This window comes from Microcaecilia unicolor, chromosome 2 (assembly GCF_901765095.1).
Source record: "Microcaecilia unicolor chromosome 2, aMicUni1.1, whole genome shotgun sequence".
In the NCBI taxonomy this organism is placed as follows: domain Eukaryota; kingdom Metazoa; phylum Chordata; class Amphibia; order Gymnophiona; family Siphonopidae; genus Microcaecilia; species Microcaecilia unicolor.
This window is the reverse complement of record NC_044032.1, coordinates 592,161,138-592,188,350: the sequence shown is the minus strand read 5'-3', so window position 1 is coordinate 592,188,350 and position 27,213 is coordinate 592,161,138. Positions and strand designations below refer to the sequence as shown.

Sequence of the window (27,213 nt, the reverse complement as noted above, 5' to 3'; positions counted from 1 at the left end):
CGACTATTAAGGTGCTAGAGCTACTAGGGTTTGTCAGAAATTATCACAAGTCCCATCTCCATCCAGTACAACAAAACAGGTTTCAGCTCGGCAAATGTTGAGACTGATGGGCCACATGGCCTGTACATGGAACCTAATGGATGTCATTCATATCCCGCTGGAGTTGGCTCACACCCTTCTCTGGTGGACGATCTGGTCCAAGTTGACTCTGGGACTTCCATTCCAAATTCCATCGCATCAGAAGGTATTGACAATGGATGCATCCAGTCTAGGTTGGAGAGCTCATTTGGATGAGCTTCACACTCAAGGTCAGTGGTCCACTCAGGAGGCTCATCTTCAAATCAATCTTCTCAAGCTATGGGCCATTTGGAATGCTCTAAAGGCTTTCAGAAATCAACTTCAAAACCACATTATCCAAATTCAGACAGACAACCAGGTTGTGATATTTTACATCAACAAGCAGGGGGGTACAGGATCCTACCCCTTGTCTCAAGAAGAGGTAGATAAGTGGCAGTGTGTTCTCCTTCACGGGATGAGCCTCCATGCCTTAAACCTTCCCAGCAAGAACAACTGCCTGGCAGACAGACTCGGCAGGATATTGCAACCACACGAGTGGTCTCCCAACGTGGGCATAGCGCGAAATATCTTCCAGGAGTGGGGCACCCCCTTGGTGGATCTTTTTGCCACTAGTCTCAAAAACAAGGTCTCTAATCTCTACTACAGATTCTGATCACACGGCAGACTAGCAACTGATGCCTTTCTCCTACATTGAGGAAGAGGACTTCTGTATGCATATCCTCCTATACCTCTGATAGAGAAGACCTTGATGAAACTCAGGCAAGACCGAGGCACCATGATACTGATTGCTCCTCATTGGCCACAACAGATATGGTCTTTTATTAAAGCTTAGCTCAAGTTATCTGCAGCAGGGCCCATAGGAATAAAATGGGCCATGCTGCAGATAGCTCAAGCTAAACTTCAGTAAAAGACCCCGTGAGTTTCTAAGCATACACAGGCACTCAAAATAACTCCCTCCATTCTTGGCTTTCCACTTAAAGTAGTTGATTCTGTCAAGTATTTAGGTGTCATTATTGATTCTGATCTTACTTTTATTCCTCAAATTTCATCTGTAGTGCAATCTAGCTTCTCACCACTTCGTTCGATCTGTATCCTCCCCCCCCCCCCCCCCCCCCCCCATTCTGGCATGTCTCATTCTGTCTTCTTCTCCTCTTCCTGGGTGGTCCTTTAAACTTGTACTTTGCCAGCAGCATGTCGCAGCCTGCCTCCTCTAATGTAACTTATTTCTGGCTGGTGGGACGCCACTTGCCAGCAGGTTGTCTTCAGCACTAGTGCTGCTACTTCTGGTGAAATACTTTCAAACAAGAGTCAGTCCTGAAAAAGTAGTATTTCAGATGCCTAAAGAAGATCCACTAATATTAATGCTTTACCACAAAAGAGAGTTCAGTATAGGCTGAACCTACAGCCGAACTTGAATTTCAGTGAGACTAGCCGCAAAGCGGCTCACTTACAAAGTTCTATACATCATGGATACTCTCTAAAAATGTACCCCTTTATTAAATCCAAATTTTTATTATATTACTAAACTTCTTTATGTAAAATCGTTCAGATCAAAACATAAGAATGTTCAATTGGCACCCATATACAAAAAAGGACTATGTAATCCAAAAGAGAAAGCCTATCTAAAAAAAGATTTAATACAAACAATGTATATATTTATATAACAAAAACAGAAGCAGAAAGCACTAAAATGAGGAGCAAACAGGAGCGACCTTATCTTGATTCAATAGGTTGCCATTACACTGAATGTTCCAAACATCCAATAAGAATCCCTGTTTCAAAACTCTTCCTCAGGGACGCCTAGCTTCTGAGGTCATTCTTCCATTTTTCCTTTTAAGTAAACCACTTTGTTTCTTGGTGTATACAGAGATTACAATTGTTCACTTTTGTAAAACTGTGAGACCCAATTGCCCTTGTGGTGTTTCATGCTGTATGAGACCTAGCGTTGTCATGTTGCAACAAAATTTCCTTCTTGTGCTTCTGAACTCTTTTCAGTCATTCTTTCAAAGCAGGGTTGCACTGTTAAACTTTGAGTGATCCTCCAATTGTCCTTTACCAGTTTGTCAATCTTTCTCATGTGAGACCTGTCATTGCTCTCACACAAAATCAGCTTTTCCCAGTCCACAATGTTTACATTTTTTGCCCAGTGACACACAGTTCTCACATCCACACAATCATCACCATAAATAACTTGCATGTGGTAGTGAATTTCAATTGGAGGGACTCCTTCAACAGTTAGAAATTCTACCACAGCACATTGTGTAAATTGCACTGGGGAGCACTCACTGCATGTTTACATTTCACAAGCAATAGCAAAACAGCCTCTTCACACAGAGGGTTTTGCCAACTGAGGTGAAGGAAGAGATTTCAAAGAACAAGTGAATGTGTGTAGAGTATCAGTCCTGACATTTCTTGATGAATTATGTAGGTGGAGGTATTACTCTTCATTTAACCCTTGTATTTTGGTATGGGCAGAGGTTGACATGGTTGGACAAAAGGCATATAAACAGCGTCGTACCAAGGATGGGGTGATGGGGGTTGTTCACCCCAGGTGCACGCTGCGGGGGGGGGGGGTGCAGGGAGCAGCTGCACGGCTGTTGGCTGCCAGGGCAGAGGGAGCAGGTAACCGGTGGAGCCGATAGCGCGGCTGCACCCAGCACCCCAGGAAGTAAGAGCAATGAAGGGGGGGGGGGGTTGGAGGTGATACACCAGGGGATGGGGACGATGCTGAACCAGGGGGGAATGCTGCACCGGGGGGGGGGGGGGTTGCAGTGGCAATCCACTCCGGGTGGCAACCAACCAAGGAACACCACTGCATATAAGGTACCAGGTTAGCATCTCGCTTCTATGTCCGTATCCAGTATTGTCTCTGGCCCTATCCCTCATATCTGACATTACCCCCTGTGTTCATATGCTCTCACATGTATCCAGCATTGCCCCTCTGTGTCCATATGCTCCCACGTGTCCAGCATTGCCCCTTTGTTCCTATCCTCTCACTCGTGTCCAGCATTGTTCCTCTATATCCAGCCCCCATTCACTATTCTGGTGTGTCCTTGTCCCTCTGCTTCGCCCATGTGCAGCATCTCCTGTGTCTCTATACCTCTCTTTTCCGTCCCTCATGCGGTCTAGTATCTCTCTGTCTTTCTCTCCCAGCCCCATCCAACATCTCAACCTCCCTTCTGCTGTGAATTCAGCATTTCTCCTCCTCTTCCCTTCATCCCTGCAAACTGGCATTTCTCTGTCTTCTGTTCTCTTACTTCCACAACCCCCATGGTATGGTATCTCTCCCCCCCCCCCCCACAAGGTTACAAGGAGCTGCAGTGGGAATTGAACCCAGGTTACCAGGATCAAAGCCTGCTACACTAACCAATAGGCTACTCCCCCAGGAGTACATTATGTTTCACTTGTGTTATGAAAGTGGCTTTGGGTGACTTGACAAATTAATTTTCTTTTTATCATTAGTTGCTTTAGATAAGCTGGAGAAATGCTTTGAATTTTGTTTTATAAATGCAGAAAGGACTTTAGTAGTCTAGATGTCCTTGTCAAGGGTAAGCATGGATGCGTTGTTTTGTTTTTTTTATGATTGTCAATACACTTTATTGGACTTATCAATTAAGCTTAAACAGCCGGATTTCTGTAATTTACTTTTGGCTTAGTCACCTTCCAGCGCAGCAAACACTGATGAAAGGCCTAAACGTGACATTCCTCCTTAACGCCTGGCTCGATGGTAGCTACTAGCAACCAGCCTGGGACGATTTCCTGCTGGTGACATCAGCATTCAGCAAGTGAGCGAGAAGCCCGCAGCTGCGACGGCTGAATTGAGAATAGCTTCCATGTCTGCTGCAATAGTAGCAGCAAAGCCACGGTTCTAAACTAGCAGAGAGGTTTCTTGATCTTAATGGATGAATCTTCGGATCCTTATTTGCCGTACGATGGGGGCGGAAACAGTATTCCTTTGAGAGAGCTGCATAAACGAGGTATGCCATGTACGTGGCTAGAGAGTGTGAGATCTTCCTGAAGCAAAAGGGAAACTGGAAGAATTCTTGTTAAACATATTTTGCTGGTTCTCTTATTACATCTGTTCTGTAGGAATAGACTGTGTGTGTGTAACCCTTCCTAGTGTTCTTTTCTCGCTGGTTAGAGTAGAATTGGTTTAGCTAGTAGCAGCTCAGGACTCCATCTTCTGTGTATAGTAGCAGGCCAGCAATCTCCGTCCATCCGCCCTTTCTCACTTTCATTTATGTCTCACCAAGGAGGATATGGAGTGTATCAGGAACCGCAGTCGCCGTGATCAGGAACTGTTAAAGGAGAAGGAGTTTTGATCCCTACAAAGAAACGACTTAAAAAATTTATAATTGAGAATATTTCAGTTAACTGTTAGTAAACAGTCCGTCGGATTTCAACAGCCGGTTGACTTACAGATAAAATCCCTGAATATGTATTTCTTTAAATGCCCGAGACAACATAGTAATTGAAATTAGATGTTTGATCATTTGATGTTTTTTTATTTGAACTGTTCAAATAGATGTTACTATGTTATTACTTTAGTTTGTGGTTAGCTTATACTTGGTTTCAAATTTCTTATCTGTATATCTCTTAATCGTTAAAAAGACTATAAAATGAGAGTAGTTTTGAAACACTTTTGTGTGGGTTACCTAGCAAAGACATTTGTAGAAAAAAAAAAGAATCACAATCGCGTGTTTGAAAGCAGGTTTGTAGATTATTAGTTTTCTTCCTTCTTCAGGCCTGCAATTCTGATACTTTGATTGTCAGGCTGGGTGAGTGTTGCAAGGGCCTATTTTTTTCATTTCCTGTTCACACCCGATGATTTTTTTTTTTTTTTTTAATCGGGGTAGTTTTCAATGGGAAAGAGCTTTTGCAGGTGTCAGGTATAGAGATTGGCAGGACCGTTTGAATGGATGTGCCACCCGGCTGTTTTTACTGACCATCCAGCTTATCTGAAAATGTTTATAATACTGTGCAGTACTCTCCCTCCTTCACTTGGCGGCTGACTACTTCTTCGTGCCTCTGGGGAGAAGACTCGGGAGCAGCATAGGAGCTGACTCTTTGGGTGCTTGAGCACCCCCCAATTATTGAGAAAATTCCTTCTATGTGTCCAGGGAAGGGTTATTTTCACTGGACTTAGCACCCCCCCCCCCCCCACCAATAATTTTCAAAAGTTGGCTCCTATGGGGAGCAGTAGATTTGATCTTTGACATGTGTAAAGTTACTTATTAATTTTTCCACTGTAGATCTTGCAGATTTATTTTCGTTTTTTAAAAAGTGATTAGGTCAAGGGATTGTTAAAAGAGCACTCTGTGCAGCCTGTGTGTTAAGGTGAAATATTCATCTTTACAAAACCTTATTTAATGCATTCTAAGATATATGGGGATACGGTTTTTTTTTCACCTTTTGTGTCTTTAGTGCTAAAAATAACTGAGGTTTTGTTATTGAGATGTGGGTCCATTTGGAAAACTCAAAATTATGCCACTGTATGGGGAACAAAAATGTTTTAATATGCAAAGCAGCATTTCCATCAAGGGCCTGATTATAGCTTTTTCTCTTGTTCTCTGTCAGTGGGAGAAAATCTTAGTAAATTATGCCCCAAGGAGATCATTGTAGCAGGCTTGTTCAGCTTTTATATCTTATATGTCTAAATAGTGGCAATTAGACATGTAAATGACTAATTCATGTAAAGTGCTATTTTAGAAAGTTGCTGTTAACATGTACAGTTTCCAAGGGGGTGTGTCAGGAAAGTATGACTGCATTTCTGATTTTGCAGAAGGCATTTACACCTGCTCTGAGGCAAACCATTTGTTTGGGCTTGGTCTTTGCATGAGTGATAGTAAATTTTGCTTATTTCTGTGCTGTTTAAAGCAGCCTCAATAATATTAAAGTGTGGTTTTGTTTGGCTGTTCAAAACCCTGAATGATGATGCTCTTTTATTTTTTTTTTAATGTGGTACTGTCTAAAATGGCTGTTCTTGCAAATGTAGATTGTAGCACATAGATCATTTCCCAGCATTCTTATACATGTTTTACAAGAAGCATTGCATTAAGTGAGCCTTTTGAAAATGATTAAAGGGAATATTTCTGGGATAAGTAGTTTAAAATGTTTTGTAGTTTTTTGGGATCTTGCCAGGTATTTGTGATCTGGATTGGCCACTGTTGGAAACAGGATGCTGGGTTTGATGGACCTTTGGTCTTTCCCAGTATGGCAATACTTATGTACTACCCGATGTGGATATCCCATTTCCTACCTAAATACATTATGCAAAATCAGGCTTCACATCTTCTGAACTCTTACTTAGTTAAGTCTGTATTGCCTCTACCACTTAGTATTAGAAAGGGAACATTGCTCTGAAAATCGCCCTTTCAGGACCATAGTTGTTGCCATCAGATTGTACTGCGGGAAGGGACTTGTGGCTTCCCGCCTCAGTCTCTGTCCTGAGTGAAGACAGACTGATGAAGTGATAATAGAAGGTAGAAGAGAGTCATAAGAATAGCTATATTGGGTCAGACCAATGGTCCATCTAGCCCAGCATACTGTTTCCAACAGAGTTTGTGATGAGAAGCTCTAAGGGAGATTTCAGGGTTGACTCAGAAAAAATATGATTAAATATGTTTTCATGAAGTGATAAATTCTTGGGATTCCCATCTGGAATGGATATTGCAGATTAAAACTAGAGAACTTCAAAAAGGCTTGGGGTAAACACAGGATCCTTACTTTTCAAAAAGTGAATAAATAGTTGAAACATGAACTAGTGGCACTGCCAGCCAATAGAGGTTACCTGCACAGGACAGCAGTTATTACTCTGACAGCAATGATATGATTTATTAAGCACTAAATCTGCACAAAACAGCAGTTATGACCTTAATATTTATGGTAAGACTGCATCTGTCTTCCAGAATCAAAGAGGCTGATATGGAAAGCTTGCATTAGAGCCATACACTGATAACTGAGTGCTTAGCTTCTAATGCAAATATAACACCCAACTTTTTCTTGTCAAGTCAGTAAGCAAATTATATGTAAATTCGATTCATGCAGAACTTATGATCACGTACTGCGCTAAGGGCAGCTAATACTGTCCACATGTCCAAGTGGCACACATCTGCACATGTACTGGAATGTTATTTGTATATAAATATTGGCTCCTCAAAAACAATTTTTGCAATGCCAATATTTGTGTGTGGAATAACATTCCAGCACATGCGCAAATACGTTTTTTTCTTTTTTTTTTTTTTTATTTTCAGACCTGTGTGTATTCCCATCTTCTCTTCCATTCTTTTTTACCCATGCTGTTCATGGGGGCCATGAAAAAAGTTGTGGGTACTTCTTATGCTCACAGCAAAAAAGAAAAAAACAGGCATTGAAGGTAGATTCAGTAAATGGAGCCGGGGTGAACTGCGCTAGGCTAGTAGTCTACAAAAGGCGTTCTGCACAGAGCTTCCTTTATAAGATATTAGATTAGTGTGCATTTCACACCTAGCTTTAGGTGTGAGCATTTAGGCCTGCCAAAGGTTTGTGTAAATGTGGGAATCCAACTAATGACAGTTGGGCATGCAAATTGCAGGTATTCTATATCATTGCATCTAATCTAATTTATGGGAATGCCTCTGACCTGCCCATTCCACTTTCATGGCTTTGCTCCCTTTGGAGTTGTATTGTATGAAATTTAGGTGCACATGTTCTAAGATATACAGGGACAGACTGAAGGTCCATCAGGCCCAGTATCCTGTTAAAACAGTGGCCAATCTAGGTCACAAGAACCTGGCAAGATCCCAGAACAATAAAACAGATTTTATGCTGTTTATACTAGAAATAAACAGTGGATTTTCCCAAGTCCATCTTTAATAATGGTTTATGGACTTCTATTTAGGAAATTATTCAGACCTTTTTAAAACCCTGCTAATCTAACTGCTTTTACCACATTCTCTGGTAGTGAATTCCAGAGTTTAATTACATGTTGAGTGAAGAAATATTTTCCGGTTTGTTTTAAATTTACTGCTTAGTAGCTTCATTGTGTGCTGCCTAGTCCTAGTATTTTTGGAAAGAGTAAACAAGCGATTCACGTCTACCCATTCCACTTCACTCAGTACTTTATTATATCTCCCCTCAGCTGTCTCTATTCTGAAGATCCCTACCTGCTTTAGCCTTTCTTCTTAGGGAAGTCATTTCATCCCCTTTATTATTTTGTCACCATTCTCTGTACCTTTTCTAATTTATCTTTTTTGAGATGTGGTGACCAGAATTACACACAGTATTCAAGGCGTGGCCGCACCATGGAGCAGTAGAAAAGTATTATCACATTCTCCTTTTTGTTTTCCATTCCTTTCCTAATAATTCCTAACATTCTCTTTGTTTTCTTAGATATCACTACAGACTGAGCATAGGGTTTCAACGTATTATCAACGATGACACTTGGATCCTTTTCCTGGGCAGTGACTCCTAATGTGGAACCTTGCATCATGAAGCTATAGTTTGGGTTCCTCTTTCCCATATGCATCACTTTACACTTGTTCACATTAAACGTCATTGCTGTTTGGATGCTCAGTCTCGTAAAGTCCACTTGTAATTTTTCTCAATCCTCTTGTCTTCCCTGAGTGCCCCTTTTACCCATTGATCATCTAGTAGTCCAAATGCTTCTTTTAGGGACTTCTTGCTTCTGATACACCTAAAATAGTTTTTACTATGTGTTTTTAATGCCAACGCAATCTTCTTTTCAAACTCTCACTTTGCGCTTTGCATTTGACTTGCCATTTCTTATAGTAATTGAAATGTATTTATTTTTGTTAACTGGATGTTTGATCATTTTCTGTCCTTTTATCTTAACTGTTCAAATAGATGTTAATATGTTATTACTTTCATTTAAGGTTAGGTTATGCTTAGTTTCAGATTTAACTTGCATCTCTCTTCTTCATTAAGAAGAACATAAAATGAAAGTAGTTTCCTACTGCTGTTTCCCATTAATTTCTGTTAGATCCTTCTTCCATTTTCTGAAGGATTTTCTTTTAGCTCTAATAGCTTCCTTCACCTCACTTTTTAACCATGCCGATTGTCGTTTGGCCTTCCTTCCTCCTTTTTTTAATACATGGAATATATTTGGTCTGGGCTTCCAGGATGGTATTTTAGAATAGCATCCATGCCTGATGTAAATTTTTGACCTTTGTAGCTGCTTCTCTAAAGTTTTGTTTTATCATTCTTCTCATTTTATCATAGTCTCCTTTTTGAAAGTTAAATGCTAATGTATTGGATTTCTTGTGTATACTTCAGAGATTATATCAAATCTGATCATGTTATGGTCACTGTTATCAAGTGGCCCCAGCACCATTACCTCCTGCACCAGATCATGCACTCTACTAAGGACTAGAATTGTTCCCCCTCTTGTTGGTTCCTGAACCAGCTGCTTCAAAAAGAAGTTCTTGATTTCATCAAGGAATTTTACCTCCCTAACATGCCCTGATGTTAAATTTACCCTGTCAATATCAGGGTAATTAAAATCACCCATTATTATTGTGTTCCCCAGTTTTAGTCTCCCTAATTTCTGATAAAATTTCTGGATCTGTCTGTTCAACCCGGCCAGGTGGACGGTAGTACACTCCTATCACTATCCTTTTCCCCTTTACACATGGCATTTCTATTCATAGGGATTCCAAGATGTGTTTTGTGTCCTTCAGAATTTTCAGTCTATTCAATTCGAGGCCCTCCTTAACATATAATGCTATCCCTTCACTAATTCAATCCACCCCATCACTGTGATATCATTTGTATCCTGGTATGACAGTATCTCATTGCTTCCTTCCACCAGGTCTCAGAGATGCCTATTATATCTAACTCTCCCATCTTATTTCTTGGGCTTCTGGCTTTTGCATACAGACATTTCAAGCAATGTTTGTTCCTATTTACAGTTTGCTCATCAGTTGACGGTGATAATTTGTAATCTTGAAAATCTGTCTTCCTTATTTAAAGATACTTGGTCTACTATGGTCTCTATTGCAATCTTACTATTGGGATGCCCTGTCTTCCCTGTTTTGGTGATATTTTTTTAAGATGCCTTGTTCTGAACCATTGACTTTTGAGTGACTGGCTGCCTTCTCCCAGTTTCTAGTTTAAAAGCTGTTCTACCTCCTTTTCGAATGTTAGTGCCAGCATCCTGGTTCCATCCCGGTTAAGGTGGAATCCATCCTTTAGGAGTAGGCACCCCCCCCCCTTTCTCAGAATGTTGCCCAGTTCCTAACAAGTCTAAAACCCTTCTCCCTGCACCATCGCCTCATCCATACATTGAGACTCTGGAACTCTGCCTGTCTCTTGGGTTCTGCACGTGGAATGTGGAGCACTTCTGAAAATTACTCTGGAGGTTCTGGATTTCAGCTTTCTAGCTAAGAGGCAAAATTTGGCTTCCAGAACTTCCCTCCCATAGTTTTGTATGTCATTGATACCCTCATGTACCAAGACAACAGGCTCTTCCCCAGCACTGTCTAAAATCATATCTAGGTGCCACATGAGGTCCTCCCCTTTCGCACCAGTCAGACAAGTTATCCACCAGCCACCCAGCTATCTACATGCCTAGTGATCGAATCTCCAACTACAACAACTATTCTAACTCTTCCCTCTTGGGCAGAAACCCCTGGAGACACACATCGTTGGTGCAAGAGGATATTGCATCCTTTGGCTGGCAGATCCTGGCTACAGAATCACTTCCTGCCTCTCTAAACTGAGGCTTCCCATGCCTATTAGCTGTGCTTTATACTGATACTATAGTAATTGTTAAATAGCCCCCCTAAATGCTAGGTTCTGGAACTGTAACAAAGATTTTATATGCTAAGAAAAACTATTCTTTAAACTTCTTTGCTAAGTGAGCAGAGTAACTTAAAATAAAGTTCTTGAAGTTACCTATTTAATTCTGTGTCTACCTTTCCCCAAGATTAAAAACAATTTTCCAGCAAATTCTTATCAATGAAGATCTCTCCCTCTCTGGAAGTCTTCTCACAGCACCTCCAGTAATTGATTGTGGGCACCTAATTGCCTCAGTTTATGCGCGGATCCGGGATTTGCGCGCAAATTTGGGTGGCCTACATAGAATCCTGTGGTAAATCCTCACAGATGCTACTGCTGCTGCATATGTGCTGGCTTTTCACATTGGTCCCAAATTGGGCTAACCTGTTTAGTGACTTTAACTACTGTGGTATGCATCATGCTTTTAAGAAGACTGGGATACCTGCATGGAGTGACCCAAAGTGTATAATGAGCAAGGGGAGTCTGGATATTGTAGACATTATCCTCAATTTTTTTTTTGAGAAAAGGGGGAGGAGGTCACTGACATCAAGAAACATGCTAACACCATCCATTCACTTTCCACCGGGCGCCTTCTGCATCTGCCTCATAAGTACATAAGTATTGCCATACTGGGAAAGACCAAAGGTCCATCAAGCCCAGCATCCTGTTTCCAACAGTGGCCAATCCAGATCACAAATACCTGGCAAGATCCCAAAAAAGTACAAAACATTTTATACTGCTTATCCCAGAAGAAGTGGATTTTTCCCAAGTCCATTTAGTAACGGTCTATGGACTTTTCCTTTAGGAAGCCGTCCAAACCTTTTTTTAAACTCCGCTAAGCTAACTGCCTTTACCACATTCTCTGGCAATGAATTCCAGAGTTTAATTACACGTTGAATGAGGAATTTTCTCCGATTCGTTTTAAAAAAATTTACTACATTGTAGCTTCATCGCATGCCCCCTAGTCCTAGTATTTTTGGAAAGCGTGAACAGATGCTTCACATCTACCCGTTCAACTCCACTCATTATTTTATAGACCTCTATCAAATCTCCCCTCAGCCGCCTTTTCTCCAAGCTGAAGAGGCCTAGCCGCTTTAGCCAACTAGACAACTAGATCCCTTTCTTAGTCTGTGACTCCTAACGTGGAACCTTGCATGACGTAGCTATAATTCGGGTTCCTCTTTCCCTCATGCATCACTTTGCACTTGCTCACATTAAACGTCATCAGCCATTTAGATTCCCAGTCTTGTAAGGTTCTTTTGTAGTTTTTCACAATCTTTCCACGATTTAACGACTTTGAATAACTTTGTGTCCTCAGCAAATTTATTTACCTCACTAGTTACTCCAATCTCTAGGTCATTTATAAATATGTTAAAAAGCAGCGATCCCAGCACAGACCCCTGGGGATCCCCACTAATTACCCTTCTCCATTGGGAATAATGACCATTTAACCCTACTTTCTGTTTTCTTTTACCAGTTTTTAATCCACAATAGAACACTACCTCCTATCCCATGACTCTCCTATCTCCTCTGGAGTCTTTCATGAGGTACTTTGTCAAACGCCTTCTGAAAATCCAGATACACAATATCAACCGGCTCACCTTTATCCACATGTTTGTTTACCCCTTCAAAGAAATGTAGTAGATTGGTGAGGCAAGATTTCCCTTCACTAAATCCATGTTGACTTTGTCTCATTAATCCATGCTTTTGAATATGCTCTGTAATTTTGTTCTTAATAATAGTCTCTACCATTTTGCCCGGCACCAACGTCAGACTCACCGGTCTATAATTTCTTGGATCTCCTCTGGAACTTTTTTAAAAAATCGGCGTTACATTGGCCACCCTCCAGTCTTCCAGTACCACACTCGATTTTAAGGATAAATTTTAAGAATAAAAAGACCTGTAGGAGGTCTTTTTTGGCAAGTCAAGGAGGGGTGCCTACTACTCGCGGAGATTATAGGTACGCCTCCTCCTCTCGCCCACCTCAGCAGGTTCAACCTCGGTGCTCTCATTCACATCAACAGCGTGCATCTAAGGCCCAGCAGCTCCCCAGTCAAAGCAAGGGGTGAGCTTTTGACTGGCTCCAGCAAAGCATAGCCACAGTAACAATGGCCATATCGGATGAATTGCTGGTTGTGAGGAGCCTGAAGTTTTCCATGAAAGTAAGGCCCCTTGTTTCCTCCGACCAGTGGGTTTTTAAAATAGTCTGTCTTGGTTACGCCCTGCATTGGTGCAAAGATCACCAAATTGCCCGCCGAAAGCTCATCACTTCAGCTCTCAGAACAAGTACTTTACAGAGGAATTCTCTGCCCTTCTAAAGGACCATGAAGTCAAGCCTTTCCACCAGGGGAGGAAGAGTGGGGTTCTGTTCCAGGTACTTGTGCAAAAGAAGAGAGGGGGGATCCATCCCATCCTAGACTTAAGGGCCCTGAACAAATTACTGGTCAAAGAAAAGTTCAGGATGGTTTCTCTGGGCACCATTCTCCCCATGATTCAGGAAAATGATTGGCTATGCTCTCTGGACTTGAAGGATTCTTATACACACATCCTGAGATACTTTCAGCTCACAGGAAGTATCTGCGATTTTGGCTGGGAACACAGCACGTCCAGTACTGTGTTGCCTTTGCGCCTCATGTCAGCTCTCAGGGTTTTAATCAAATGTCTAGAGGTAGTCCCAGCATCACTGCACAGACTGGGAAGTCCATGTGTTTCCTTATTTGACGATTGGTGAAGAGCACGTCAAAGGACGGTGCTTTTGAGTCCATGGGGAGGATTATTTGGGTGCTTGAGCTACTAGGGTTCATTTTAAACTACCCCAAGTCCCATCTTCATCCTGTCCAGCAATTGGAATTCATTGGAGCCCTGCTCAATAGGCAGAATGCTTGAGTCTTCCTCCCAGGGTTGAGAGCGGATTCTCTAGTCACACTGGCTTCTTGGGTTCGAACCTCTCAGCAGGTCACAGCTCGGCAGATGTTGAAGTTATTGGGCCACATGGCATTCACGTTTATGTGATCCCCATGACTCATCTTCACATGAAAACTTCCCAGTGGACCCTAGCTTCTCAATGGTACCAAGCCATGGGATATCTGGAGGATGTCATCCGAGTGTCCCTGGAGCTTGTTCTCTCCCTCTTGTGGTGGACCATTTGATCCAATTTGAGTCTGGGACTTCCATGCCAAATTCCTCAGCCACAAAAAAGTGCTGACAACAGATGCATCTCATTTGGGGTGGGGTGCTCATGTAGAAGGGCTTCACACTCAAGATGCTTGGTTCACCCAGGAAACAGATCGCCAGATCAATCTCCTGGAGCTTTGGCTATTTGGAACGATTAAAAGACTTTGAGATTGGCTGACTCACCAAATGCAATCATTCAAACAGACAATCAGGTTGTGATGTATTACACCAACAAGCATGGGGGCATCAGCTCATGCCCTCTGTATCAGCAGGCCATTTGGATGTGGCGTTGGGCTGTCAAGCATGGTATGCTTCTTCGTGCCTCTTATCTGGTGGGCAAAGCCAACAGACTGAGCAGAGTCATGCAACCATAAAAGTGGTATTTCAACATGGGTGTTGCCCAAAAGATCTTTCAAGCACGGGGCACCCCCTCGGTGGATCTCTTTGCCACTCAGGTCGATCACAGAGTCCCTCAGTTCTGTTCCAGGTTTCAAGCAATGGAGGACAGGTCTCCTGTATGTGTATCGTCCCATACCTCATGGGGAAGACTTTGCTGAAGCTCAAACAAGACTATGGGACCACGATTCTGATTGCTCCCTACTGGCCCCGACAGATGTGGTTCCCCTCTTCTTCTGGAGTTATCGTCTGAAGAACCGTGGAGGTTGGAATGTTTTCCGACCCTCATCACGCAGAACAAGGGATCTCTTCTGCATCCCAGCCTCCAGTCTTTGGCCCTCATGGCCTGGATGTTGAGAGCCTAGAATTTGCTTCCTTGTCTCTTCCAGAGGGTGTCTCCTGGGTCTTGCTGGCTTCCAGGAAAGATTTCACTAAGAGATGTTACTCTTTTAAATGGAAGAGGTTTGTCATCTGGTGTGAGGGCAGGGCCCTAGATCCCATTTCCTGCCCTACACAAACTCTGCTTGAATACCTTCTATACCTTTTTTTGAGTCTGGCCTTAAGACCAACTCCAAAAGGGTTCACCTCAGATAAGTAGTAGTAGTAGTTCGATTATTTCTTATCCTCAACATGTAGAAGATATGCCTGTCTCTGGACAGCCTCTACTTGTTTGCTTCATGGGAGGTTTTCTTTTGTCTAAAACCCCTGTCAGATCTCCACCTGTGTTATGGGACCTCAACATCATTCTCACTCAGCTGATGAGAACTCATTTTGAGCCACTGGATTCCTCTCATCTGAAGTACTTGACCTGGAAGGTCATTTTCTTGTTGGCTGTTACTTCAGCTTGTAGGGTCAGTGAGCTTAATGCCTTAGTAGTAGATACACCTTATACTAGGTTTTATCACAACAGAATAATCCTCTGCACCCTAAGTTCCTGCATAAGGTTGTGTCAGAATTAAATCTGAATTGGTCGATTGTCTTGGGGTTCGCCATCGGGAAACGCACAATCTCATAATTGTTTGGCAGATTGTATTTCTTTGTCATACCCAGGCTGGGCTGACCCTGGAGGGTCATGTCAAGGCTCACAATGTCAGAACCATGGCTGCATTAGTAGCCCTCTTGCAGTCAGCTTCCATTGAAGAAATTTGCAAGGCTGCAATGTAGTCTTCTGTCCACACATTCACATCTCACTGCTGCCTTGAGCAGGGCACCCGACCTGACAGTCATTTTGGACAGACAGTACTGCAGAATCAGTTCGGGGTCTAGAATCCAACTCCACCCTCCCTTGAGGACAGCAGGCATTATATTCTCACAACCTTTCCACCTCCACTTGGAGTTGTCTCATGTTTTTGTTTTCATATGCTATACTATTGTACTGTGGGTCCTTTGCTCTCGTGGTGGGTAGGGTGGCACTCACACGTGTGCAGTGGAGCATGACTCACTCTCCACAAAGATCTAACAAGCTGATTAGAAGTTCTGGACTGGTCATCATGGCTCGCGTTTACTCACATGTGAGAATATAAGGCCTGCTGTCCTCGGAGAATGCCTTCTACAGGTAAGTATCTTTTGCTGTTAGAAGCTGTGGAGGCAAAAGGATGGGAATTTGTTTTGGTTTGCATACGGAGGTTTGTTTATCCATAGTGGAATAATCCGAATTAGGCAGACTGGCTGGGCCGATTTGGGGGATATTTTGCAGTCATTTACATTCCTTTTATGAGTAAGGAATTCAGGCTGTAACAAAGTAAGATCTTATTAGGGAGTTTTGGAAGTATTTGTGGTAAAATTAATAAATGGAAAAATCATTTTGAGTCCTCTTTTAAATATCTGGCTGCCAGTTTGGAATGGTTTACCAAATTATAGCAGATGTTCTGATTCCTACTTTTTATTTAGAAAATGTTTGAAGGATCATATAATTTTTGATGTAGAGTGATTCAGGGTTTGTTTATATTAATTTTTTAATTTGTGCTCTGTCTATACTAGGTAATTCCACCCGATTGGACTTGGTTGTTGTATTGTAATCCGTGATGAATCTTGTTGGAGAGATTGCAAAATATAAGACATTTATAGTATAGCATAAGTTAGGAGAGGCGGAAGAAATGAGGCATTGGATGCAAAGAAAGGTGGTGAAAATGAAGAGATTGAAAGAAAGATAACATGAATAGAGAAAAGAAAACGAATGGAAAGGTAGAAGGAATAAAACAGATGCCAGTAAGTTAGAAAATGTTTACTTAATTTTCTTGGTTATATTAATTTGGATTTACTCTGGTTTATATTCATTAATTTGGATTTAGCTCATAACATTTTCAGTAGTAGCTCAAGGTGAATTATATTCAGGTACACTGGGTATTTTCCTTTCCCCAGAGAGCTCATAATTGGTCTGTACCTGAGGCAGGGGAGGGTTAAGTGGCTTGGCCAAGATCACAAGGAGCAGCAGTGGGATTTGAACTGGGCTTCCCTGGTTGTCAGCCCTGTGCTGTAACTGCTCTGCCATGTAAAAAATTAATGTGCAATAGTCATTGCTATGCTGTAGTTGCTAAGATTCAAGAGAGCCTGGCCCCACAGGATGGAGTTAGCACTGTAAACTGCTTCAAATTCAAGTGGGAAGGAGATGTGGAGTAGAGGAAAGGATAGATGAAATAGGGAGGGAGAGAACGGGAATGATCAAGATTGAAGGTGGGAGAGAGCATTGCTGGTCCCCAAACTACAGCCCATGGAGTTCATTTTTCTGGCTGTCTATGCTTTTCCTGCTGTTAAATCTGGCCCATGGCGGAAGTTATATATATATTTTTTAATGGGCAAGTAAGCTGGTGGGGTTCCCAGATTCTGTTTGCTGAAGAAGAAAATGGTAATATGCCATGATAGACTTTTGCAAACTCCAAGCAAGAACCTCCCTCCCCAACCCTGCTCAGCATACTACAATGGGGACACTGCCACAGTGCTACTACATCTTTCAGTGATTTGAAGTGATCTATATAGCCTTTTTCTTCAAAGGTTTGGAGACTCTTGGTTTCTCTGTTGAAGGGTGTGTAGTATATTAGCTCTCAATAGCTACAGTGCGCCAAGTATAGTTCACTTAATGTTATGGATTCCAGTTACCTCTTATGCACAATAAAGCGTTCCCAGGAAGCAAATTAATGCTGAAACATTAACCACAATTCAAGAAACTTCTGGAAAAAAAAGGTATACTCATTACACATAACTCACAATATATTCAAAATTTTGCTATAGACTGTTAGAGGAGAGACTCCGTCAAGATATATAACAAAATAGAAGCCTCAGCTACCTGGGGGAGAAGTTGTAGACTTTTACGCTAACCCCAATTGGGTTTGTCTATCACTGGCTTCTGTAAAATGACTGGAAAAACAGCAGAGGGGAAACAAATTACCTTTGGGAGAAAAAAAAAACAGTGCTGCAAAAACCAGTCCCTTAATACAAAAAAATCCATTGACTTAGGTGTCTGCTCAAAACAGTCTCAAAATTGTCTTGTAGTTTTAGCGATATAAAAACTGCCCCGCTGTATTGTGCTTAACTCCAAGCACATATGCCGCTAGCACTTAGCTGTTCTAGCACGTCGCTCTAGTTCCTTTGGAGGACAAGCAATGATGTATAGAGCTGCACAAGTGAGCCGCATTTAGCGGTATGACTCGCTGAAAACTAGCTCGGACTGCAGGAGCAGCCTATACTGAGTCCTTCTGTTCCACTCTCTAAATGAAATTGAAGGCAGACGCAATGCTTTAGAAAGTTCTCCGTGGACATCCAGGTTTCTCCCCTACGTTCTACCAGTATTTTTTAGGGATTGACTCAGTATCATATATTCATTGGGACAGATTTTGTAGCTCTAAAAGTATAAGACTTTTTTGAGCAAACACCGTGTCGATGGTTTTTTTTTTTTTTTTTTTTTTATTAAGGGACTGGTTTTTTGCAGCACTCTTTTCTTCTCCCAAGGGGAGGTTTCCACTGCTGATTTTACAATAATTTTACAGAACACAGTGATAAATAAACCTGATTGGGAAGCAGGGCCACCAAGAGGGGGTGCAGGGGGGACAAAATTCCCCAGGCCCGGGCCTCCAAGGGGGGTCTGGCGCCGCAGTCTCTGATCTCACCCGCTCTCGGTTCCGCCGACCGTCCGTCATCGGGCCAGGCCCCCCCGCATTGAAATCATCACAGCACCTCACCTGTCACCTCCATGACACTGTGATGATTTCAATGCAGGTGGCCTGGCCCAGTGGCAGACGGAGGGGGGGCAGGTGGGGTCTGCGGTGTGGCAGCCTGGAGGGGGCAGTGGCCGGGCCCAGCCCAGTCTCTTGGCGGCCCTGAGTGGAAGAGTCTTCAACTTCTCCCCCGGGTAGCTGAGACTTCTATTTTTGTTATATATTAAGTACTAGCCGTTAAGCCAGTAACAACAGGCTAGTTTTTTGTTTTCCTATGCCCCCCCCCCCCCCCGGGTCCACCAACCCTGCTCTCTCCCCTGCCCTCCCCCCAGGTGTTTCCCTCAGTTCCACCCCCTCCTTCCCTCCCTGCTCTCTCCGATTTCCACGCCCATGTCCAAGCCCTCCTCCCTATTGGGCTGTACTGCTGGTGGAGGCGGGGCTTGGAATCTACACTCTTTGAGTTCTGAGTGACTCTATTGCGCATTTGCAGGTGAGTTGGTCACTTGCTGTTTATATGTTTGATGGTAAATCTTGATGGAGTGTCTCCTCTATCAGTCTGTAGTAAAAGTTTTTAATATATTGTGAGTTATAAGATATTTTGCTTTCCATTTGAAATTGCTTGATACTCAATACAAAACCATATCCTCTTTAGATAGAAGCTGAAGAATTGTTATAATCATCATACACTAAAAAAAACTTCCTTCAAATAAAGTAAATCAACAAAATCTTTACCAATTGTTTTATTAAAGATCTGTTTATCTTAGTAACAGAAGCAAGTACATTTCATAAACTTCTTTTCTAAGCTGGCATCCTAAAACTTTTTATCTCCAACATTTACAGTGGTTTGCCCATGCAGATTTTTTTTTTATCAAGGAGAAGCTGATATATACACTATCTAGAAAAAACAGGACCCCCCTCCCCCAATGTTTTTCCAAATAGTACAGAACGTTCTACTGCAGCAGAAATGTCTGCCTGAAATTTGAGATATTTTGAGTACTTTATTTTCCAACAGGATGGAGCTTCAGCACAATAGAGTTCATAAAACAGTTGAGCTCTTAATTAATGGAACCCCAGAATTAATTGAGCCAACAGCTCAGTGGCATCAAAAACTTTGTTAATATGTCAAGGTTGAAGGAGCACACTGAATACAAATTATGAATTAACTAAGAACCCCCCCCCCCCCCCCCATTTTATTAATGTATTTCAAAGATCAAACTAAATGTTTTAACAATTGCAAAGTATTTTGAAACTGTATACGGGGTCCCATTGTTTCCAGACACCTTGTAGAAGCAATAGTTCCAGGACAACTTTGGCTCACCAATGGTAAAATGTAAAAATCTGCACAGTTCATCAGAAATCTCAAGTCTTAATCACCTGTTTATATTTCCTGTATTTGGTAGTTGGTACCTGACAGTGAGTGCTTGGGTGGTACGGAGGGGATACTGCGTCCTGGCCCTAGCCCTTGTGGCAGAGAGCTCAGGGAAAGGAGCCGTGACAGAGGCAGGTGTGGAAGAGTGTTGCCAGAGCTCTTCCTATCTTTGCAGTTGAATGCTGGAGCCAACAGAGATGAGTAGCAGGGGAGGAGCATTTTGATACAGCTTTTCCACTGCATGTATACTTGAGGCCTGCATTGGTGTGAATGGAGTTAGTAGAGAGCCACCAGGACATGACTGACAACTGTCACAAACTATACCTGTGAAGTTGGTTGTGGTGCCACTGCCATCTGTGTCCTAAGGAGGCAGTACCACTTTGGGAAGGCTTCCACCAATGTTTAGACATCCTTGGATGGGTAGAAAGAGTGGGGTGGACTTGGAAACTCTGGACTACCACAGTAGTCAAGGGGCCAGGAGGGAAAACAAAGGTTTGAGCCAGAGAGCTCCCATGGATGGATTTCTGACTTTCTTCCTCTGGTTGGAGCAGCCGAAAAGAAGTGATGACAACAGGGGCCTCACTTAGGTCTCATAAACGCTGTTCCCTCTAAGCTGAACGGGAGTCCTCCACGTGCACTTGTAACCAGTGGTATGTTAAAAAAAAAAAAAAAAGAGAGAGAAATGTTGTCTTGTTTATTTGTTTTGTTGCTTTTTTTTTTTTACCTGGGGAGGGGGTTCACGGAGTTGCGTTTTTTGGGTTGTTTTGAGTCCTCCATGGAGTCCTGTGGGCTGCTGAATTCATTGGCCAGCAGGAGAGGGCTTGAGGGCTCTGGAGGCATTTCGGGGCTTCTGAAGGGAGGTCGCATTTGGTGCGACCGTCCACAGAGAAATGAACTTCTAGGACTGGGAGCGCTCAAGAAAATGTCCGGTCGTGGCCTGGTTGGGTCTCCGGAGCGTGCACGATTTTCCACACATGCGCAATAGTGCTCCGGAGACACAACTAGATCCAAACTGAAGCCAGGGCCTCGATTTTTAGGCCTACCAACTTCAGTTCTGCGGTTTTGGCGGTCGTCTTTCCTACGGTCGCTTGGGGTCTGTTGGGATCCATGTCATTGGTGGGGGGTCAAGGTAAGGGGTCTGGTGGCCCAAGGTTTTATTTAGTTTTATTTTAATCCCATTCGGCTGGGAGTTAAGGGGTTAATTTTTGGTAACCTGTAAAAGTTAGTTTTGGGTTCCTGACAACTTCTTGAGGTGGATTAGTACCTTTAAATTTTTGGCAAAAATCATTTTAATGCGGAAATGAGAAGGTTTTGGTTTGGTGTATTTCTGGGTTTTAGACCTTTTTTTTTTTTTTTTTTTTAATTTTTGTAGGCATCATTTGGAGGACATTTCTAAATGTTTTTGAAGAGGTTGTCTCCGGTTCTTTGAGGTTTTGGGGGTAATGTTTGAAAAAAGTAGGTTAACATCTGTAAATGGGGAATAAAATTTGTGAAAAAAATATGGAATGTGTGACTTGATGGGCTCTAGGATAACAGGACCTTTTGAGTGAATTTTTTGGAACTTTTTGTATTAATTTGGGTAAAAATTTATTTTTGCCATTGATTTCTTTGGGATCAAAATGGAGACTTTGGACTTTACAGTTAAGGCCCATGATTTTCAAAGTTTTGTGGAATGGAATCCGAGTGGCCACCGGAGGTCAGCTGGTGACTCGGTCCCTGTCACCCCTAACAACAGCTGCTCAGAGACTGTTGTCAGAGGGGCTGAAGATCTCAGAGAGGTTGGATGCATGTATGAGAGCTCTGTGTGACAGAGAGAAAATTTGTGTTAAAAGGTTGCCAGCTGATTTTAAATTTAGTATTCCTGAGCTTGGGGGTTTAAAGGAGCACTGGTGTTTGCTGTAGAAGTGATTTTCTTTTAAAGAAAAATAAATTTATATTCTTCCACTTTGGGAAGCACTGTGAGTGAGTGTAAGAGTGATTGGAGCTGTGATAGGAGCTCTTGTTTTTAAGGTTGGAGTGAGGTCACGGAAGAGGGAAAAAGAATATTTTCTTTCCAGAACAGTTATTTTTTTTAAGTGGGCTGACAAAGCCTAGGTTTGGCATATAAGGGCTAAGTGCTGGCCTACTGACTGGGTAATATAGCAGCGAATGACAGGTACTGTATGGGTGGTGACTGGAGCTTTATTGAAAATCCCAAGAAACAGAGACTTAATTTTAAGGTTGTTTCCTCAGCATAACTGCCTGAAATTGGGTCCATAGGGCCCGGGTGTAAGGTGAAGAGAGAAGACTCAAGAGAGACCACAGTTTGTACAGATAAGTGTACTTACAAAACTGGAAAACAAAGAAAGAACATTGACACAGTATGATTTATCTGATAGGGAAGATCCTGATTTGTAGAGTTCTGAAAGACAAAAATTGTACACAAAGTGATTTCTTAGAAAGATACATTTTCTCCTGGAGTCAAAGTTAGCAAAACTTAAACTAGTTGAATAATAATACTTATCTGATATTTTGGATCTTTATCCTGTTGTTGGGAAGACCTAGTTGTTCCTGTAAAAGAATAAAGGGTTATAAAGTGTTAGCTGTTGAAAGTGAAACTATTCAAACCAATTGATAATTGGCAGTTAATTTAATTGAAAAGTCCCTAGAGTAATAATAAACACCTAATAAACACCAATTAATGTTGTAACGTCTGACTGATTATTGACTCATAATCCTTTTAGTTTCTTTCTTTCCTTTTGGTTTAGAACTGATTAGGTAATGACTTTCTCTGTTACTGTGAAGTACTAACTACTCTAAACCAGTGATCTTCAATGTAAGGTCCACAGGCCACTTATGAGCACTGTTCCCTCTAAGGTGGGGGTGCTCAACCCAATCCTCAGGACACACCCAAGCATGAATATACATGAAATAAATTTGCATTCAAATGGAGTAAAGACCTGTATGGTCCATCCAGTCTGCCCAACAAGATAAGCTCATTTTACATGGTGTGTGATACTTTATATGTATACCCAAGTTTGATTTGTCCTTGCCTTTCTCAGGGCGCAGACTGTAGAAGCCTGCCCAGTACTGTTCTTGTACTGAGTTCTGAAGCAAAGTCGAAGCCCCTTAAAATTTACAGTCCAGCCCATCCCTATCCCATCACGATCAGGGTGTAGACCGTAGAAGTCTGCCCAGCTCCTGTTTTGTTTCCCAATTACCGGCATCGCCACTTCTCCGCTAAGAGCCCATGTAACTATTTCTTCTAAACAGGATTCCTTTGTGTTTATCCCAAGCATGCTTGAATTCCATTACCACATATCCACCACCCTCTCTGTGAAAAAATACTTCCTGACATTAGTCCTGAGTCTGCCCCCTTCAACCTCAATTCATTTCTTCTAGTTCTACCACCTTCCCGTCTCCGGAAAAGGTTCATTTGTGGATTAATACCTTTCATGCGCATCTTTCTCATGCATATTCATTGTGGGTGTCCTGAAAACCAGAGTGGCTTGGTGTGTCCCGAGGACTGGGTTGAGAGCCCTTGCTCTAAGGTGAGCAGGAGTCCAACAACTGCATTGCTGCCAGTCAGGGGTGGTGCTTCAATATTATGTTTTCAACGCTAGGGACAGTTAGGTTCCCTGGAGTCCTGCAGAGCTTACTTGTCCTTCATTATTGAAAATGTGATAGTGAAACAGCCCCCCCTACTGGCAGGAGTATGTAGCCTTCCGTTGCTTCAGCCCTGTGCTGCAGACTTTAACATTTACCATTTATTGTAGTCCAGCCAGCCGCTTACCTCAAGTCACCAGACAAAACTGAATAGCAGGGTACATTGGACTAACCACATTCTTTCAGTGAAGAAGAATCATTTGTCTATTCCTCTCTTCAGGTTGCCACGAGCTGCTGAGTGGCAGTGGACAAGATGTGTATTGAAGGGCACGTTCATAGAATAGCACTTAGCACTATGAGCCTCACCCAATTTTGGGCGCAAGGATTTACACCAACTGAAACCTGATGTAAATCCGCGTGCCTAATTTAGGTATGGATCTGTCGTATTATATAACACTACATGCAGATTCTAGTAATGCCCTTGATCCACCCATGGCCATGCCTGCCCCTTTTTGTATCCACACAGATGATTTACGTGCACATCCGTATAGGATCCCGACTAGTAAGATGTGTGTGCAAATTTTAATTTTTGCCAATTAGCGCCAATAACTGTTAGCGCTCAGTTCTTGCTGATTAGCTATACATTTGTCAGTTAAGCTGCACAAGTGCAATTATGGAATACACCTGATGCCTGCCAAATTTCAGCACATAATTTTAGGCGACATATATAGAATTGTATGTCTAGGGGAAAAATTCACAATGAGAATGTTAAGAGCAAATGCATCTTGTTTATATTTGAGTATGTTTTATGTATATAGTACTGGGTGGTCTAGTACATAAGTACATAAGTACATAAGTAGTGCCATACTGGGAAAGACCAAAGGTCCATCTAGCCCAGCATCCTGTCACCGACAGTGGCCAATCCAGGTCAAGGGCACCTGGCACGCTCCCCAAACGTAAAAACATTCCAGACAAGTTATACCTAAAAATGTGGAATTTTTCCAAGTCCATTTAATAGCGGTCTATGGACTTGTCCTTTAGGAATCTATCTAACCCCTTTTTAAACTCTGTCAAGCTAACCGCCCGTACCACGTTCTCCGGCAACGAATTCCAGAGTCTAATTATACGTTGGGTGAAGAAAAATTTTCTCCGATTCGTTTTAAATTTACCACACTGTAGCTTCAACTCATGCCCTCTAGTCCTAGTATTTTTGGATAGCGTGAACAGTCGCTTCACATCCACCCGATCCATTCCACTCATTATTTTATACACTTCTATCATATCTCCCCTCAGCCGTCTCTTCTCCAAGCTGAAAAGCCCTAGCCTTCTCAGCCTCTCTTCATAGGAAAGTCGTCCCATCCCCACTATCATTTTCGTCGCCCTTCGCTGTACCTTTTCCAATTCTACTATATCTTTTTTGAGATACGGAGACCAGTACTGAACACAATACTCCAGGTGCGGTCGCACCATGGAGCGATACAACGGCATTATAACATCCGCACACCTGGACTCCATACCCTTCCTAATAACACCCAACATTCTATTCGCTTTCCTAGCCGCAGCAGCACACTGAGCAGAAGGTTTCAGCGTATCATCGATGACGACACCCAGATCCCTTTCTTGATCCGTAACTCCTAACGTGGAACCTTGCAAGACGTAGCTATAATTCGGGTTCCTCTTACCCACATGCATCACTTTGCACTTGTCAACATTGAACTTCATCTGCCACTTGCACGCCCATTCTCCCAGTCTCGCAAGGTCCTCCTGTAATCGTTCACATTCCTCCTGCGACTTGACGACCATGAATAATTTTGTGTCATCGGCGAATTTAATTACCTCACTAGTTATTCCCATCTCTAGGTCATTTATAAATACATTAAAAGCAACGGACCCAGCACAGACCCCTGCGGGACCCCACTAACTACCCTCCTCCACTGAGAATACTGGCCACGCAATCCTACTCTCTGCTTCCTATCTTTCAACCAGTTCTTAATCCATAATAATACCCTACCTCCGATTCCATGACTCTGCAATTTCTTCAGGAGTCTTTCGTGCGGCACTTTGTCAAACGCCTTCTGAAAATCCAGATATACAATATCAACCGGCTCCCCATTGTCCACATGTTTGCTTACCCCCTCAAAAAAATGCATTAGATTGGTGAGGCAAGACTTCCCTTCACTAAATCCGTGCTGACTTTGTCTCATCAGTCTATGTTTTTGTCTAATCTTAAACTTTTATATGAACCCTCCCCAGTATGAACCCACTCAGGGTAACACTAGTACACTGCCTAGAATGGGTACCGTGTATTGTACATTTCAGCAGTAGATATTGTTTATTCACTGCCTAAAGCAAATACAAAGCCAAGTGAGTTCTTGTTGGTAAGGATGGATATAGAAGTCTGTATTCACCAGATCAGATATTCAGACCTTGCATTTGTTTGGTCAGTAAAGGGCCACATTTACTAAGCTGTAGTAAGGTTTTACAGTTACCGTGTGATAGTAGTAGTATTAACATTAAACTCTTGCTGACTCAGACTAGGCAACAACTGGAGAGCTGGAGTGTACTGCAGCTGCCGTTAATAGATAGATAGATTGTGCCTAATACGTATGGTGATACTTCCCCGGTGGCTATATATTATGTAAACCATTCCTATTATGTTTACTGGGTAAAGATCTGAGAGCCTTTTACAAGATGGTAATGAGATTCTGCTGGGCGAATAAGAAAGCGAAGCTGAGATATCAGCTAATGATGGGAGGTTGGCAGCAGGGTGGTCTAGGTTTACCTGATTTGAAGCTGTACAACATGGCTTGCCTGTTGCGACATGTTCGGGATTGGATTTTTGCTTCAACTTACTATACGCCAATAGAGTTAGAAGGGGCACTTTTTGATCCGCTTTGGCTGCAATCCATTTTACAGATAGAAGGAACGCAGATTCCTGTAAAATATAGAAACAGTCTGTTGCTGCTTCCACTGAGGAAGGCAAGGCAGTTCCTGGGGAGCAGAGTAAGAGTGGGAACTGGTGTAACAGAGCTTTTACCCATTAGGGGAAGCCCTATGTTTGTGTCAAGCATAGAAAATCCAGTCTTCCGCCGCTGGGAAGAACGCGGATTGGACTGCTTGGGCGATGTATTGGGTGAAAATGGTGAGATTAAAACCCTGGAACAATTGCTAGGTACTGATAACATTCGATGGGGAGACATTTATTTATTTTATTTATTTATTTACGTCAATTTATATACCGTATCTTATTGCTACTGCAAGACAGAACGGTTTACAATTTATAAAAAGAAGCAATACAATAAGTACAAATTGGACAAACATTAGAACTCCAGTCATTACAGGAAAGCACAGCAAACCCACAAACTAGCTACATAAGATGAAAACAATATAACTCATGATTAGTACACAGGAGAACACCGCAAATACAAAATTAAATACATAATATAATCTACACAAACAGATAATACAGTTTTGACTTAGTATATATTACAGATGCCCATTTATAACCTTTCTTCCATTATTCTAAATTCTGATCTACATACTCGATAAAGTAGAAGGTTTTCAAAAGTTTCCGAAAATGAAAGTAAGATTTCTCAAGTCTGATCTCTTTTGGAAGGCCATTCCAAAGAGAGGGAGACAAATAGAAAAAAGCCGAATTCCGTGTAGATTCCCATCTAGCCCTAG

General features: G+C 42.3%; 1 protein-coding gene across 4 annotated transcripts in view; it reads left to right on the top strand.

Annotated features, from left to right (window-relative positions):
- CLCN3 (chloride voltage-gated channel 3) overlaps positions 1-27,213 on the top strand; it is a 215,168-nt gene that overhangs the window by 96,432 nt on the left and 91,523 nt on the right. The window contains exon 1 of one of the 4 annotated variants that reach the window (XM_030191559.1): positions 3,826-4,055. The exons of 2 other annotated variants lie outside the window; for them this stretch is intronic. In XM_030191559.1, coding sequence (XP_030047419.1) covers positions 3,977-4,055 — 79 coding nt within the window. In that variant the 5' untranslated portion in view covers positions 3,826-3,976. Of the gene's footprint in view, positions 1-3,825; positions 4,056-27,213 lie in introns of those variants that run through there. One more of the 4 variants, XM_030191557.1, reaches the window with a different exon arrangement.